Source organism: Anolis carolinensis, chromosome 6 (assembly GCF_035594765.1).
Source record: "Anolis carolinensis isolate JA03-04 chromosome 6, rAnoCar3.1.pri, whole genome shotgun sequence".
Classification (NCBI taxonomy): Eukaryota; Metazoa; Chordata; class Lepidosauria; order Squamata; family Dactyloidae; genus Anolis; species Anolis carolinensis.
The window spans coordinates 100,713,561-100,726,241 of NC_085846.1; the positions used below are offsets into that span (position 1 = coordinate 100,713,561).

The window sequence follows — 12,681 nt, forward strand, 5'->3', positions numbered from 1 at the left end:
CGGGTCGTGCCTCTTCCAAGGTACTTCCCACCGGACCTGTTGCCCTACGGAGGCTTGCGTCCCCCCCCCCCGGTTCGATCCCCGGGGAGAGGGGAGCTAAAAGCTCTAACCCAACCGCTTTGTCAGTGGCTTGCTGGAGGAGCTTCAGCAAGTCCGTCCTGCCGCCATCGTGGCTCACCGGAAGTCCTATAATTATTATTTATAACAAGCATGGGCAAACATGGGTCTTCAGGTGTTTTGGACTGCAACTCCCACAATTCTTAACAGCCTCAGGCCCCTTCCTTTTCCCCCTCAGCTTAAGCAAAAGGGCCTGAGGCTGTTAAAAATTGTGGGAGTTGCAGTCCAAAACTCCTGGAGAGCCCAAGTTTGCCCATACCTGATTTATACCATGCTTTTTCTCTCCGCAAGGAGACTCAAAGTGCCTTACGTTAAAAACATTTCAATACAATTTAAAATCTACAAATATACCAACATTAAAACAGAATTAAATATCAATGGTATTAAAAATTCAGTTAAAATCCATTAAAACATATTCAAAGCTAAAAACCACAGCACTCCTTGACTTGATCTTAAAATCCTTCTTAATAGCCTGCCTGGATAAATCTGAATCCTAAATTTGGATTCATCTCAGCAATTCTAACATGTCACAAACTGTATGACTTTAAATCAAGAGTGGGCAAAATATGACCCATTTAGCTCCCCAACTCTCTTAAGTTTTTTTAGTAAAGGTAAAGGTTTTCCCCTGACATTAAGTCTAGTCATGTCCGACTCTGGGGGTTGGTGCTCATCTCCATTTCTAAGCCGTAGACACCTCCAAGTCATGTGACCGGCATGACTGCGCCGTTACCTTCCTGCTGGAGTGGTACCTATTGATCTACTCACATTTGCATGTTTTCACACTGCTAGGTTGGCAGAAGCTGAGGCTAACAGTGGGAACTCACCCCCCCTGGATTCGAACCACCGACCTTTTGGCCAGCAAGTTCAGCAGCTCAGAGGTTTAATCCGCTGTGTCACCGGGGGCTCCAGGTTTTAAAATGGTGCAATTTGGGGGCACTTTTGGCCCTGAAAGCAATATGAAAAGTTTTGAGAACACACAAAAATCCACCCACCTACCTGCCCCCGCTTTGACTCAGCAACATAAAATATTGGAATTCTTCTCAAAATGGCAACAAGAAGTGATGTAATGTTATTGCCATCTGTTGTTTTGGAACTGGCTCTGATGAAGACGGGGATATTTTACTTACTTCGTTTATTTATATCTCACCTTTCTCCCCATGGGGACTGAAGGCAAGTGTTTGGGAGTACTCTCAAGGTGGCCTCAAGAGGGGCTGTAGAGGGGAAAGAGGCCCCTATAATTCCCTAGCCCCTGCCTTATAGCTCCTTACATTGACACTGTTGTGCTACATGCATCACAGACAAGCCATATCTTCATGGAGTTGGAAGAGACCACAAGGCGATCCAATCCAAACCGCTGCCATGTAGGAATACACAATCAAAGCACTTCTGACAGATTATCATCCAGCCTCTGTTTAAAAACTCCAGAGAAGGAGACTCATATGAGTTATGGAGTTATGGAACTTTTCAGAAATAGGAGAGAAATACTTTATCAATCCTTTTTCCAAATAATTGTCCAGTTTGTACTACTATTTGTCAGAAACAATCGTATGGTTGGAACCTGCTCTGATCCTTGAAAGCCTTCCTTACCTTGAAGATCGCACTGGCACAATGCATTTGAAGTTCTTCTTTGTCACTGTTCAGATTTTTTACCAGGTTCTCAATCATCCTCTCCTGCTTGATCGCAGCTCTGTATTTGGGCTACAAAAGCAAGTCATGATGTATTAAGTTCCACGGGCAATAACATACAAATAAATATATTAAGTACCACTAGCAAACGAACTGCTATCATTCAAAAGACAAAGCACTTCAGGAGTATAGTTGGAGTAGAAAACAATACAGCAGAACATCTGGAGTACAAGCAAAAGCATTACAAACAGCCCAAGACATAGTTATAGAAAACTCTTATGAAAGCTGTAATAGCAACATAGAATAATATAATCATAGAGTTGGAAGGGTCCTCAAGAGTCTAAGTCAGGCATGGGCAAACTTCGGCCCCCCAGGTGTTTTGGATTTCAACTCCCACAATTCCTACCTGCGACCAGCTATTAGGAATTGTGGGAGTTGAAGTTCAAAACACCTGGAGGACTGAGGTTTGCCCATACCTGGTTTAAGTCCTCAATGACTGCAGAATATCCAACAAAGGCATCCCCAGCAGAAAACTGTCCAGCCTCTTTTTGAAGATATCTAAAGAAGAAGACCTCATCATGCCAGCAATTGTTTCCACTGCAAACCACTCTTTCTGTTAAGATGTTCCTTCTAATATGTGGAGCCAGTTCAAAGATGACAACATGCTTCACAGTATTAACATTTCAAAAGGTATGAAACAGCCTTGAGATTTTAATCTGAATAATCTACTATATAGATTCTCCTTTCTCATTTATCAAAGATATAAAAATTTGAGCTGATGCTCATATTTGTCTAATGCTAATTAAAAGTCAGGGTTCTCAGGGAAACAATAAAATGGATTTCTAATGAGAATCTTGAAAGCTGTTGCACAAACACTTTTAAGTGACACTACTTTCAAAAGGGAAAGTTTTAGTCACTGAAAATCAAAAGGGTTTAATTTCAGCTATGCCACGCCCTCTAAAATAATAATAATGTTGCAAAAACATCATGCGGCTACTGCAAATAACACAAACATAATATTTGGGATAATGCTTCTTAAAAGATGAATGTGTTCCAGAAACTGTCTTGATGGTCTTGAGTACTCTAGCACACAACAGAGGACTTCAGCTGGTTGCTGTATGTTTCATACCCTCTCACACACTTGAGTCTACATTACTAGAATATAGGATATGTATGCAAATGGTCCAGGCTCATTTTTGCAAGTAGAGCAGTAATAAGGCTTCTATCTGAAACCATGAAGAGTTAGTCTAGCCCAAGAATGAGGAACAGCCCTGCAAAATTTGTTGGACTTCAACTCCCATCAGTACTCACTACACTATATTGATGGGAGTTTCAGTTGAAGCAGATCTGGTGTGCCAAAGACTTCCCATCCCTGGTTTAGACAATACTGTGTTGTGTAGACCAAGGGTTGGGTTCAGCATAAATCAGTGGCTGGTTGAAGACTTATACACGAATTAAAAAAACTTGAAGTCACATTTAATGGACCTCATCGCACTAGAGCATGGATCCATTTTACATCCAGTTTCTGCCTCCTTCAGAATTCTGGGGCTTGTAGTTTAGGGAGGGGCCTTTAAACTGCTCAGCCAGACAATCCTGGGCCTCCCAAAACTACAAGCCCCAGAGTTCTGAAGGAGGCGGAAACCGGACTTAAAACAGATTCATGCTCTGGTGTGACAAGGCCTCAACAGAAATATTTGGACATTTCAGGCTGACTTGGATCAGATGTATTTGGTTCAAGATTGTGGAAAGTGTTTCTATTATCCCATTTCACATGAATGTGATCTGCATAAGGATACCCATTGCACAAAGAAACACACTACATGTTGCACAAACATGTGCATGCACATTTGCTTGTTTCACATTTGGTGCCTTAGTTTATTTGCACAACATTGCCATTAAACATAGAGTTGTGTATCTGATTGAATAACTCTGCACATAGAGCTCTATGCTATGCAACCACAATGTAGGTTCTCAGCCAGTAGACTGTCAGAAGGAATCATTTTCCATTACATTTTGTTATTTTTAATTATGACAATTGACAGAGTCACAAGATAAAATGCCTTTGGCTGCTACATTCATGATTGCATTAACCATATTACTGAAACTGAGATGAGAGATCTGATCCAGCTACATTCATTGAAACCACTTTGTCAGATATTTGTTAATTGCCAATTACACGCTGGAAATCCAAGTTATATAGTTTTTTTTATGAATCTTAGCTTTTTGCCTTTTTGCCACCTGCTATCCCACAGGTTAGTGATATTTCTCACCTCAGATGCACACTCTTGCAAAGTTCCTACTACAGGTATTAACATATTTGAATGGGGGGATTTGAGCAGCTGAGCCAGAAGGGGGATGCCTCCAGCCTTACGTATTGCTTCTTTATTCTTGGCACTTTTGCTGCAGCTCCAGAGTGCCAAAGCCCCACAGCGTGCTACTTCAATTTCCTTTCCCTGAGTGGGACTCGCTGATCCTATTGCTGAACAGTCCAACAGCCCAACCTGATAGAAAAGACAGATCACATATTGCATTTAATGAATGTAGCAATAAAGGTGATTACATTCACACCACACCACAGAATATTTATGGGGCCTGGGGTGACAAGTTGTGGAAGACAATGCTCTGCCTTCAGCAGCAGCAGGAGATCCAAATGAAGCGAAGGTTGGCTGCCAATTGCTTTCTGAACCCAATTCAAGAAGCTGTTTATTAGTTTAAAAGAACCTGATGGCTATCATGATTGTTCTGGGAATACTTCCACTCATGCGGATGACCATTACAATTTTCGAGGGCAGGGTGGTAGCCTTTCAGCTCTCTCAGAGAAGCATTTAATGACTGTCCATAGCAGAGCCTTTCAATAGTTACTTAGTCTGGAATTCCTTCCTCGTGAAACAGTGCCTGTATTCATAGATATGCAAGAAGCTGACTTACAGTAAGTCAGATCGTAATTAATCTAGCCCACTATTGTCAACTCTTGACTCAGAGAAGCTCTCCCAAGTTTCAGAGAGGATTCTTTCCTAGTCCTTCTAGGAGACCACTGGTTTTTCTTGATGGAATCACACCCATGCTCTAACCAGGCTCAACCCAGCTTTGCCTTGTTCATGGTGAAAGGGTAGTCTATTTCAACTTCTATTGGCATTTGTAAATTCCCGTTCTTATTAGTTGCGGTGGTTAGTTACAAGAATGTCTCAGTTATGGTACTGGGATTTTGCACATTTTTTCTACAAACAACTTTATGTTTTTTTAATTCCTCAAAAACTGAGCAGGATATATCATATTAATATTTATTTCAACAGACAGATCTGGCTTGCACAGATAAAATGGAATAGGCATTTTCACCATAGCAAGAAATCTATGGACCAAAGCCTCCTTGTGGAGAGAAAAAGCGGGATATAAATAAACATAACAACAATAATAAGAACAACTACTTATTACTTGTTACTTGTTATGCTTTGTTTCTGTTTTGGGCTTGGTCCCATGTTAGCCGCCCCAAGTCCCTTTGGGGAGATGGTTGGCAGGATAGAAAAATAAAGTATTATTATTATTATTATTATTATTATTATTATTATTATTATTATTTAACTATTGTAAAGTAGGAATCAGTATCATGTCACATAGATATCTTCCTGTTTTCCAAATAATAAAATAAACCTGTTTCAAGATGAAAAAATTGCAAACTTGTGTTGATTGCAGTGCCTACTTACAAGCTTTTTAATCCCACCATGTTCTCGGACTATTCTTCGTGCTCTTCTTAATTTGGCCACATTAGCTATTGTTTCGGCAGCCAAACATTTCAAATCCTGATCTACAGAATCAAGTATCTTCACCATGATCTGCAATCCTCCAAGGTCAGCAATTGTACGTCTGATCTGAGAATTCTGGCTAATTTCCTTCAGGATTTTTAATGAACCAATCTGGACAGAGGAGGACATTTCATAGTTAGATTTTTTTAAAAAAAAAATTCATATAGAATCTGAATGTTTGAGTGACAGTTTACAATATATTGGTCTGATACTTGTTTGTGCATACATGGTGCAAAAAATGCTGCTATATAGAAACAGACATGAGTTGAAGGGGAGAAGGAAAGATGAATTTGTACAGGATAGCTAAACCTCTTGCTATTCTTGAAGATAGCTGTTCCCAGATAGGAAAAGCAAGGAGAAGAAATAACTGTTTTTACCTAACTACATTTGACCCAAGGTGAATCACCAAATAATGACTAGAATCAGTGCAGTTCTTAAAGGCTTTTTGAGCTTCAAGTGAACTATGATAATTCTAGCTGATCTCTTAATTTCTTATTTGCTACATTGAAAAAAATTCCAGATGCTAAAAACTTCACAACTTCATAGGAAGTCGGAAATTATTTTATTGTCTTATCTTTTCCATATTGTTTTATACATGAAGTACCAGCTGAAGATTCAGCTCTGTGACAGGTAAGAGACCCAGAGCTAATTGCTATGAACAGAATCCATCTTATGTGACTGCCACTAGCCAAACGAAAAACCAGTCATTCACAAAGCAAACTCACCTTACATTTTATTTCTTCAGTGTCAAGCAAATTAATCAGGACTTCAAGCCCCCCGACATCTCTAATCGCCAACTGACATGTTTCTTGAGACAAGTTGAAATCTCTCATTGAACACAGTGCAATTGCTGTAACTGTCTGGTTACCTGCCTAGAGAATACAACAAACAATACCACTGTTAAATATACAAACATATTGAAAAAGAAATGGACATGTCTCCAAAACAGACAGACAAATGCACAGTGAATATGTGAAATGAAACAGTGTTCCCAATATTTTAACTGTGGCTGTTAGCATCCCTCCTTGTAAAATGACTACTGATGACTCATAAATCAGAGATTAATGAATCACTTTATTTATGGCCCACTTTTTTCTCAAGGCCTTTTCCCTCCAAGTTAAAAAACTCACAAGCAAAAGCATATACAGCTAAGAAGCCCTCAGTGGCACAATGGGTTAAACCCAGGACTGCTGACTGATAGGTTGGTAGTTCGAATCTGAGGAAAGTGGGTAAGCTCCCTCTGTCAGCTACAGCTCTCCATGCAGGGACATGAGATAAGCTTCCCACAGGATGGTAAAACATTAAACATCCGGGCGTCCCCTGGGCAACATCCTTGCAAACGGCCAATTCTCTCACGCCAGAAGCAACTTGTAGTTTCTCAAGTTACTTCTGACATTATATATGTGTGTGTGTGTGTGTGTGTGTGTCTGTGTGTGTGTGTATATATATATATATATATATATATATAGAGAGAGAGAGAGAGAGAGAGAGAGAGAGAGAGAGAGAGAGAGCTAAAACATTTTTTAAAATTAGGAGATTCTGAGATGATTAAACAGCATTACAGTTTTAAAATAAAACTATTTAAAATACTAATTTAAAGCAATTTACATTAAAAAACAATCACTTCCCCAAAACTTGCTGGGATAAAAAGGTGTTTGCCTGCCGACAAAAGGAGAACAAGAGACAGCCAGTTAGTAATCCCAGTCTCAGAGAAGGGCTAGAAATGGTTTCACATCCAAGGGCCATAACTGCCATTTACACATTCAGGGGCTCCGAAGGAATACCACACACGAGTCGGATACAGAACGGTCTCTGGTTCCTGTTAATATTTTGCTGCCCTGAATCTCAGCATCTATTGATGGATACAGCTGATGAAGTGTACCCCAAATCAACCAAAGCTGAGAGACACAAATCCTCATCATTTGTGGAACACGGTCAAGATAAGCAACTCAAGAAACAACTCTGAAGGAGTCAACATCTCTTGAATAAGAAGCATTGAGGAATCAAGCACTTGGTGACTCAAGATCAAGTCATAAATCTCTCTGGCACCTGTGAGTGTATCACTCATTGCTTTATATGGATTCTTGATCTCTGGAAGTGTTTACAGTGCACATCTCATTGTCTCTCTCTTATAGCATCAGTGACATTAACTGCTGGATTCTGGAATGATTGAAACCTTGCTATTGTACTTTACTTCAACATAAGTCAACTGCTAGAAAGCATGGTGCAATTCTCCCCATGCTTCCCCAAGTCCCGTCAATCACACCTCCAAAAACTTCCAAAGTAGGGGTTCTCAAACTTTTTCAGCCGCGGAGCCCTTTTTGAAGCAAAAGTTTCTCACGGAGCCCCAAGGAATGTTAATATATTATATTATATATAATGTATAAATATCAGCCATGGGCCAACTTTTTGACACAATGTATTTTAAAATTTGACTGATGGACTGGTCCAGTGGCAGATGGATAGAGAGTGTTTGTATGAACTAATTTAAAAAACATGAACTTATTCCTATGCACGCTGCACATATCTCGTTTGAAGTGCAAAAAAGAAAGGAAAGAAAAGGAAAGGAAACGAAAGGAAGAATACAATTTTAACCAAAATAAACTTAACTGTATTTCAGTGGAATCCCCCAGGTGCCATCCAGTCCAATCCCCTTCTGCCATGCAGGTAAACAGATGGCCATCAAGCCTTGTCATAACAATAATGGGAAGTCTTTTGGTTTAAGGGGGCTGAGGGAAAATGGCTTTTGATGGCAAAGGAGAGGGGGAGGGCTTTGGTGGCAAGGGAGACAGGGTGAGGGTGAGGACCAAGAAAGAGAAGGGAAAGCTTGGAGGGGGAGGAGGGAGGAGACTCAACGGGGGAGAGAGGGTGGGATATAAAACAAAATAAATAAAATAGAAGATGGGAAGCATGGAACCTCAAGGATGTTTGAAATACATACAAGCAAAACTTGACTGTATTCCTCTGTAAACATTTATGCCCCACCCCCACCCCGGCAACTGCTTGCTGCTTGCAGGGTCTACTAAAATGAATTTGCTGTCATATGGAGCATTTAATGTCTACCAGCTTGGATAGTTTTAAAAGGGAATAAATCCTATTCTAGCAGCTTACGTTGACTTGAGTCAACAACATGGATTTGTTCCAGAAGGAAGTTCTAAGCTGGGTTTTGCTTCAGTGAGAAGGTGGGAGGGGAGCAATGGAAGGAGGAATTTAAAAACTTGATTATTATTCGTGGGTTTGTAGCTACCATTTAACTAGCTCCACCTCATCACCTCAATCTTTCTCTTGCACATACCACTGTCATTTAATGAATATATATGTCATTACACAAGCCAACTATTGCTACTACATTAATCATTATCTGTTGATGGTATATAAAAAAAACTAGACTGTTTTTGTGTCACATGAAGCTCCAAACGTTATGGTGGGGAATATGATGTTACTGAACCAACGTTCCCATTAGTCATGTCAAGCGAATGTGAGGAATGATGTGAGTTGCTCTCCAACATCTGGAAGCCTACATATTTCTATCTACATCTATACAACATTTATCTATTACATGTGTAGCTGATATAGAGTATTTATATTCACTGAATAGTTTGAAGCCAAACTACTTATTTACCCACAATAAATCCCGAGTAAAATAGCATATGAAAATATAGAATTGCTTTTTCCCCTCTTTCAAAACAGCTTACACAGTTTAATATAGATTTTTAAAGCAAAACCACACTAAAATATTTTTCATATGCTCTGACACATTAGTTCTATAGCATAACCATTACTACTGGTTTGCCACAACAATTGTTTTTCTGTCTAGTTGTTATTATAGAAAGTTTTCGAGGACAGATTTTAACCAAGATGGAAATGGTTAGTCCTGTATTAAATGTACACAAAAGCTGCATCAGGTTGTTAGAGCCTTTGAAATAGAATACAGCATGTTGGATACAGAATAAATTCTACTGGCATTGCAACAATCAGTTCCAAAGCTTTAAATTAAAGGCAGATTTCATTTCTAAAAGTCTAGCCCCTCCTATAGGATGGTTCAGCATAAATATCCACAAATTTAAATGAAAAAAGAATATGACTTCTTAAAAGAATGTGTGTGATGCTCTGAGTGGAAAAAATCAAATCAATCTCAGGACAAAAGCTGACGCTCAAAATTAAAGCAGATGAGGGTCAGCTGTAAATAAAGAAAACCACCTTGAACATTTTATATTTTATTAATGAGTGACTTTAAAGGAATAATGAGTACATTATCCAGACTGCATATTCTCATTAATACAAAACAATTACAAATATGAAGCATTGTCTGCCTAACAACTTTTCTAGAGCATAAACCTCTGCTATTCTTTATAGAAATCTCTTGGTTGCTTAGCACAAGCGGACAAGCTCACAAACTCCACAGACTCCTTGGAGTCCATATGGCTCTTGCAGAATGTAGATCAGAATATTGTCTTTGATGCCCAAAAGAGAAGAGGATGTTTGTTTCCTAAAGCATAGCACTCATCTTTACTACTCTCTGATACAAGCTATATAATCACCCATATGATGGTTTTGATTAAAACACTTAAGAAAGACAACACCAAACCCTCAAGTATCTATGCATGCTTTCGTGCACTGTTTTGTATAATATATCAAGTTACTGAGTCATTCCTTGGGCCTTTACACCTGCTACCTTCTGAAAATCCAGGAGCAAAACAAAGCTTTTTTTTTAACCTTGTATTATCTGGCTCATTGTGGAGCCCCCGGTGGTGGAGCGGGTTAAACCGCCGAGCTGCTGAACTTGCTGACTAAAAGGTCAGCAGTTCGAATTCAGGGACAGGGGTGAGCTCCCGCTGTTAGCCCCAGCTTCTGCCAACCTAGCAGTTCGAAAACATGCAAATGTGAGTAGATCAATAAGTACTGCTCTGGCGGGAAGGTAATGGCGCTCCATACAGTCATGCTGGAAACATGACCTTGGAGGTGTCTACAGACAACGCTGGCTCTTCGGCTTAGAAGTAGAGATGAGCACCAACCCCCAGAGTCGGACACGACTAGACTTAACGTCAAGGGGAAACCTTTACCTTTACCTTTACCTATCTGGCTCATTATAAGACTAGACAGATAAAGGTAACATTTGCATTCATTTCCACCATATCCATTATGTGGTTTAAGAGAACTATTCAAGATTTTAGGCTAACAGCAAATATTGGACAAATTTTATAATAATAAAACTTTAGTTATATACTGTCCTAGTTCCCCAAAGGGACTCAGTAGTTGTTACTATTTGCTATCTGGATTTTGAGATTTAGCAACTGCCAACCTAGCAGTTCAAAAACATGCAAATATGAGTAGATCAATAGGTAATGATCCGGCAAGAAGGTAACAGTGCTCTATGCAGTCATGGCAGCCACATGACCTTGGGGGTGTCTACGGACAATGTCGGCTCTTCGGCTTAGAAATGGAGATGAGCACCAACCCGCAGAGTCGGACACGACTAGACTTAATGTCAGGGGAAACCTTTAGTCCAGCTTCCATGTGACAAGTTTACTATAACTAAAGAAAACATTGTTGTCAAATCAGCTGTGTTCAAAATTCTGGCTTATTAATTTGCAAATGTGCTTAGATATCCAACATTAGTTTAATCTAATCAAGTATATATGTTTGCACTACTTGTTCGAATGAAGATGCCAGCCTTCCAGCTATGGTCTTACAGCAGGGATTTTCAACCAACATGAGTGTGCTCCTAAATGTTGATTTTCTGTTCCAATTTTTCATTCTATTTTACAGAACACGGGTCAAGCTGAAACTTGTTAGAGATGAGTTATGGGCAAGTGTAACTGAGTTATGGAATAATTCCTTGCCCCGTTTCCTGAGTCCTCTGCAATTCTTGGGCTACAGCCTGGCAGCGAAGAAAACATACAGATTATAATAACCAGGGCCAGTGGAAAATCATAACCATGATAAAGATCACAAATTCCATAATGTTCACATTACGTGTCTGTAATGCATGGAAAACGACTATTGTTTAAGACCTAATTAAGCACTGACACCATTCAGGCCTGGTATATTTCAGTAACAAGGGAGTGCTTGCAGTAAAAATTCAGATTAAAACGATTACCAGGTTCTCTGAAACTGGAAATGAAAAGTAGAATATGGTGCAGAAAAAACAGACCAAGAATATGTTACTGTACTGGTACTTATATGTTTAATTTGTGGGATTCTAAATGCATTGGCAAGACCACCTCTGAGTATTTATTGCCTAGGAAAACCCTATCAAATCCATGGGTCTGCCATAAATTGACACACACACACACACACACACACTCAAAAACATCTTCTCTGTTTCCATGATCTGCTGATATCTTTATTCTGACTTGGATTGATGGAAACTACAATGAAACAACTTCTGGAGGGTCCTATATGCTCATCACTGTTTCAAATACATCTACTGAAATGTCAAAGCTCTAACATGATAAAAACTAAGAGTCTTTTCATTATGTTATCTCTGAGGTCAGTGGTCAGTATTACAACAACATTTCTTGGATTTCACACTGTACTTTGAAATTAACCACACTGCCACCTGAAATTTATCTTTCAGAGGTTCGAATGCTGCATAGAAAAGTAAAAGCTTTTAATGGTACTTTTGTGGTTAAAAGCCACTTCTGTAAAGGTGATCAGAAGTAACTAGAGCAGAGTAAGCTCAAAGATGGCACTTAACACTTTCCACACCTGCTATTCCTCAATCCCAAACCACACACTACTTCACCTTTCCCACCAACCACAGACCCTTAAATTACAAGCGTTTTAACTTTTCAAGTTTTAAAATGTCATACAAAAACAAGCTGCTAAGGGAATGAAAATGCAGTAAAAAAAATAACAGAATTTAACCTCTGTAACCCGACGTTGTTCCCTTTGTCAGTCATTTTTAATATGGCTTGTCTATTTTCACTTTCAGCAAAGCATTCAAACTGGCATACAGAATTAAAAGTGAATTTTAAATAATTGAAACAAGAAGCACAACAAGCTATTTTCATTAAATTCAAAGACCCTTTGAAATTGAAAGAAGTTAATATAAGGTAAAATGTATATTTCTCTCAAATCTTTATGCCAACAGAGATTCCCTAGATGTCCAGGACTACGACTCCCATCATTCCTA

At 39.3% G+C, this 12,681-nt stretch overlaps 1 protein-coding gene across 3 annotated transcripts in view; it reads right to left on the minus strand.

Annotated features, from left to right (window-relative positions):
* The window catches only part of odad2 (outer dynein arm docking complex subunit 2), a 93,415-nt gene that overhangs the window by 36,018 nt on the left and 44,716 nt on the right, over nt 1-12,681 (minus strand). For all 3 annotated transcript variants that reach the window (XM_008112387.3, XM_008112388.3, XM_062957607.1), the window contains 4 exons: nt 6,269-6,415; nt 5,445-5,654; nt 4,014-4,244; nt 1,705-1,815 (listed from right to left, as the gene is read on the minus strand). In XM_008112387.3, the coding sequence (XP_008110594.1) occupies nt 1,705-1,815; nt 4,014-4,244; nt 5,445-5,654; nt 6,269-6,415 (699 nt within the window). The remainder of the gene's footprint in view (nt 1-1,704; nt 1,816-4,013; nt 4,245-5,444; nt 5,655-6,268; nt 6,416-12,681) is intronic.